General features: G+C 37.5%; 1 protein-coding gene across 1 annotated transcript; it reads left to right on the top strand.

Annotated features, from left to right (window-relative positions):
* Window positions 1-206: 206 nt before the first annotated feature.
* Window positions 207-2812, top strand: LOC149006429 (E3 ubiquitin-protein ligase AIRP2-like). Its single transcript, XM_089165618.1, has 5 exons — window positions 207-655; window positions 1396-1555; window positions 1705-1771; window positions 1928-2162; window positions 2259-2812. The coding sequence occupies exons 1-5, from the start codon at window positions 573-575 to the stop codon at window positions 2464-2466; spliced, it is 753 nt and encodes a 250-aa protein (XP_089021744.1). The 5' UTR covers window positions 207-572; the 3' UTR covers window positions 2467-2812.
* The last annotated feature ends 899 nt before the right edge of the window (window positions 2813-3711 follow it).

Here is a 3711-nt window from a genome sequence, read left to right as displayed (position 1 = left end):
GTGGAAAACTAGGGTTGATGTCGAAATTAATACTTAAAAGATTATAAGTTTACCAAAAATAATGATGAAAGCTTATAATACATAACTTCTGTCCATTTAGTAAGATGGAATACAGTATTATATAAATAATTTCAATCTATCCATTTACTAAGATGTAATACAGTATCATATAAATAATTTCAAGTTCAGAGTGTTAAGATTACGGTTCCACACAGAATATCTTGTACCTAATGAGTAGCAAGAGAGGAAGATGAGAATTATATAAATTAATGGAGCAAATAATCAAAGGAAGAACTCAAGAAAGGAAGAAAGAAAGGAAAGGGATCCCTTTCTTTTCTTAAGTGGAGAGAAAGTTTCAATCCTAAGCAACCCTTCTCTCTCTCTCTCCTTTTAAGAAGTCTCTTCAAACTTTCCCTGAACCTTCCCCAACCAAGAGTTCTCTCAGAAAGCTCCCCAAAAAGCAATCTTTTTCACCCGCCATTTTCAGTTTTGTCTTTGCTTTTGATTCTTCTTCTTCTTCTACCTCTAGTCTCTAGCTTCCCAGAAAACACAAGATAGAAGTGCAGGAGGAAATGTGGCAGAAGCAGCCCTGTAGGTCTTCTTACAGAGAATCGATCAAAACTTTAGAAGCTGATATACAACATGCCAATAGCCTGTAATTACTTTCTACACTTTTCCCTTTTCTTCTTTTGGCTTCTGTCGCCATTCTGTCGTTAAATTCTTGAAAAGCTTTGTATTTTCTATTGTACCGAGAAAAGGGTCTGTTTTTTATGTTGTGTGTATGTCGATTGTGAAGGTTTTTAACGGAATGAAATTGGTGTTGGACTTGCATTTCGGTTTCTCATGTTTGGTTTCCAGAAGAGTTCCTTCCTAGTGATTTTAGACAAGAAAGTCTTACGAGGGTGTTGTAATGCATTTCGTCTTTGTTTTTTCGTTTCGTTGGAATTGCTACACAAAGTCACAGAGGCAACCCTTTTTCCATAGAAAACGTGAAAAGAGAATTGCCTCCCGTGAAACTGTCTGTGTTCCAAACTGAACAGAACCCTAAACCCCTCTAGCACAGCCGTCTGCTTTTGAAAGAATTTTGCTTCTTCAGAGAAAACCCAATTTTACTTCTGCATTGTGTATTCTGAGAAATTAGTTAGGCTCTACTTCCCATCTTTCCTCTCCTCTTAAATTTGGAATTTTCATCTGGGTTGTCAGGTTAGCAAAGGGAACCTTCAATCTCCTTGCTTCCTTCCTTTCTTCTCCAAAACAAAACACACCCGTAGCTCAACCCTCTTTTTGGGTTGGAGGAGTTGTTATCTTATTGTACTTGGCTTAGATATTGAGTTGGATGCTTTAGGTTAGTTGCTGAATTATTTTAATTCTGGTTCTGGTTTTTTGCATTTGTAGAGCGGCAGCTCTCCCTAGAGATTGTAGTGGGGAATATCTTCAGATGAGGTTGACTTACAGCCCATTCGCACCCTTCTTTGTCTTCCTAATTGAATGGATGGATTGCAGTTTTACAACCCTGCAAAGCTATTTAGGCCTTCTCCACATAATTGTTTACAAGGTCAGTTGGTGTTCACCTTGTGTTTCTCTGCTCTCAATTTTATTTTAAGGAATTAAGAGGGATGGCAAGTAAATATATGAGTTTCAATTATTTTCTATGTTCTTTCCCTTTCAAGTGATCAAACAAAGTTGGCCTTTTAAATTGTATAGGTATATTTAGATGGAATGACAAGCATATCTTCCAAGGAAAGTAAAGCCACTATCAAGGATTTCTACGGTCTGTATTGTTGCTCTTAGTTCCTTCCCCTCCCCATGGAAAACTCCAAGACAAAATTATCCATCCCAAATTTCTCTGTTTCACATCCTTCTTGCTATCCTCTATTTGCCTTTCTCTAAAAGGGGAACAGTTTTTTTCTTCAAACAATTCTTGTAGCTGTCATATACCCTACTCTTCAGCAACTTGAAGAGGAATTAACCAATCTGGCGGAAAAGAATGAGCAAGGTGAGTGTCCTCAAAAGTCAGGAAGGAAGAGTGCGGAAGAGAGGTGGAAGGTTTCCAACAAGGATCCAGAACGAGAGGATGAATGTGGAATTTGTATGGAAGCTTGCAACAAGGTGGTCTTGCCCAACTGTGGTCACTCCATGTGCATCAGCTGCTTTCGCGACTGGTAACTACTGAACCCATATTCAGATTTACTCTCTTATGATATTTCTCATCAACTAGTTCACACCAAATTTACATATATAATGCTAAAAATAAACAGGAACCTGCGATCTCAGTCCTGCCCTTTTTGCCGAGGTAGCTTAAAAAGAGTTAACTCAAATGACTTATGGGTTCTTACTAGCAATGGAGATGTGGTAGACACTGTGACCCTTGCAAAAGAGAACCTGAAACATTTCTTTCTCTACATGGAGAACCTGCCACCGGTAATGCCAGAGAGCCTCTTCTTTGTATATGATTACATGATCTGACCTATGGAAGGCGGATGACATATCGGTATATAAATCCAACCACCACTTGTACATAATAATCGGGTGTGGAGATACATGAATTGTCTTTCATACTCGTGCTGAAAGGAATAACAGAATGTGAGAACAGAGATGATCAGAGTTCTGTTCTGCTAGTTGTGTATAATTAACTGATGGCTGGGATACCCATTTCCAAAATCTGGAACTAGGTGATGCTTTACTCACTACAGCGTATCGAAGGACTACCTCGGGTGCCTCTAAAGATGGGTGGCATCTTTAGCCTCTGCAGTACATTGAATGCTACTTATGCACTGTACCTGTTTACCTTGCATTCATTCTCAGCTTTTGAGAACCTGAGAATTGCACTGATAGTGATCATAATGAGCTATGTTTCTACTTGTATGAAAAGATGCTATGAACTATGATATCCCTGTATGTTGTATGTTGATAAACTTAATAAGTTGGTTAATGGAAACACCAAATATGTTGATCTACTTGATTTCCACTATCATGAATTTGCTTGTTTATACCTACATTCCAAATGCCAAATACTATTGTTGGTGAGCATGCTGTCAGCAGCATAATATTGGATATGTGTGAGAGGATAAAGTGATAAACATCAGAACTAATATCAAGTATGAAAACAATTGCTGAGATGACATCAAGTAATTCTTATTGATTGTTGGGATGATATAAAAACTTTTTTTTGTTAATGAATAAGATGATGTGAACCTTGGTTTATGGAACTAGTCAAGTGGTCACTGCACAGGCAGGAAGAATGGTATTGGATGCATATGTAACAATGACAGACCACCTTAATTCAGTTAATATAGAGTGTTTTCTGTGACCTCAGTCAAACCTGGCATAATTTTTTCACTATAATGTTTGAACTTATGAATATCTAGTCTATTTAGGCTGCTTTTGAAAGACTTCCTCTTCAAGCAAAAGAATTTAATGGATTTGGTATTTTTTTTTTTTTTTTGGTAAACAATTATTGTATCATGGAAGAAGCATGGTCTTCTGAAATGTCTTATATTGACTCTGGGCCTTAACTAGTTTATGGTTGTTACCTTGGGCCTAAAGAAAAAAGGAAAACTCTAGTTGGGCTAGTTTGACTTTTTGAAAGCAGCCACAGAGAAGAGTAGTCAAAAGAAGGGTAGTTCTCAAGGATTGAAATCTGATTCTCATGAGTTGGGTATTCATTCTAATGCCCAAATATTTCTCCCCTGTGTAGTTGAGTTTTTCTTT

Source organism: Hakea prostrata, chromosome 8 (genome assembly GCF_041222555.1).
Source record: "Hakea prostrata isolate BN-2017 chromosome 8, UWA_Hpros_2, whole genome shotgun sequence".
Lineage (NCBI taxonomy): Eukaryota > Viridiplantae > Streptophyta > Magnoliopsida > Proteales > Proteaceae > Hakea > Hakea prostrata.
Note: the sequence above shows the minus strand (reverse complement) of the source record. Positions and strands in the feature narration are given on the sequence as shown.

Coding starts and splice junctions, on each gene's coding strand:
- LOC149006429 (XM_089165618.1), top strand. CDS start 573: ATGTGGCAGAAGCAGCCCTGTAGGTCTTCTTACAGAGAATCGATCAAA. Junction 1,772..1,927: donor CACTATCAAGGATTTCTACG/GTCTGTATTGTT, acceptor CAATTCTTGTAG/CTGTCATATACCCTACTCTT. Junction 2,163..2,258: donor ATCAGCTGCTTTCGCGACTG/GTAACTACTGAA, acceptor AAAAATAAACAG/GAACCTGCGATCTCAGTCCT.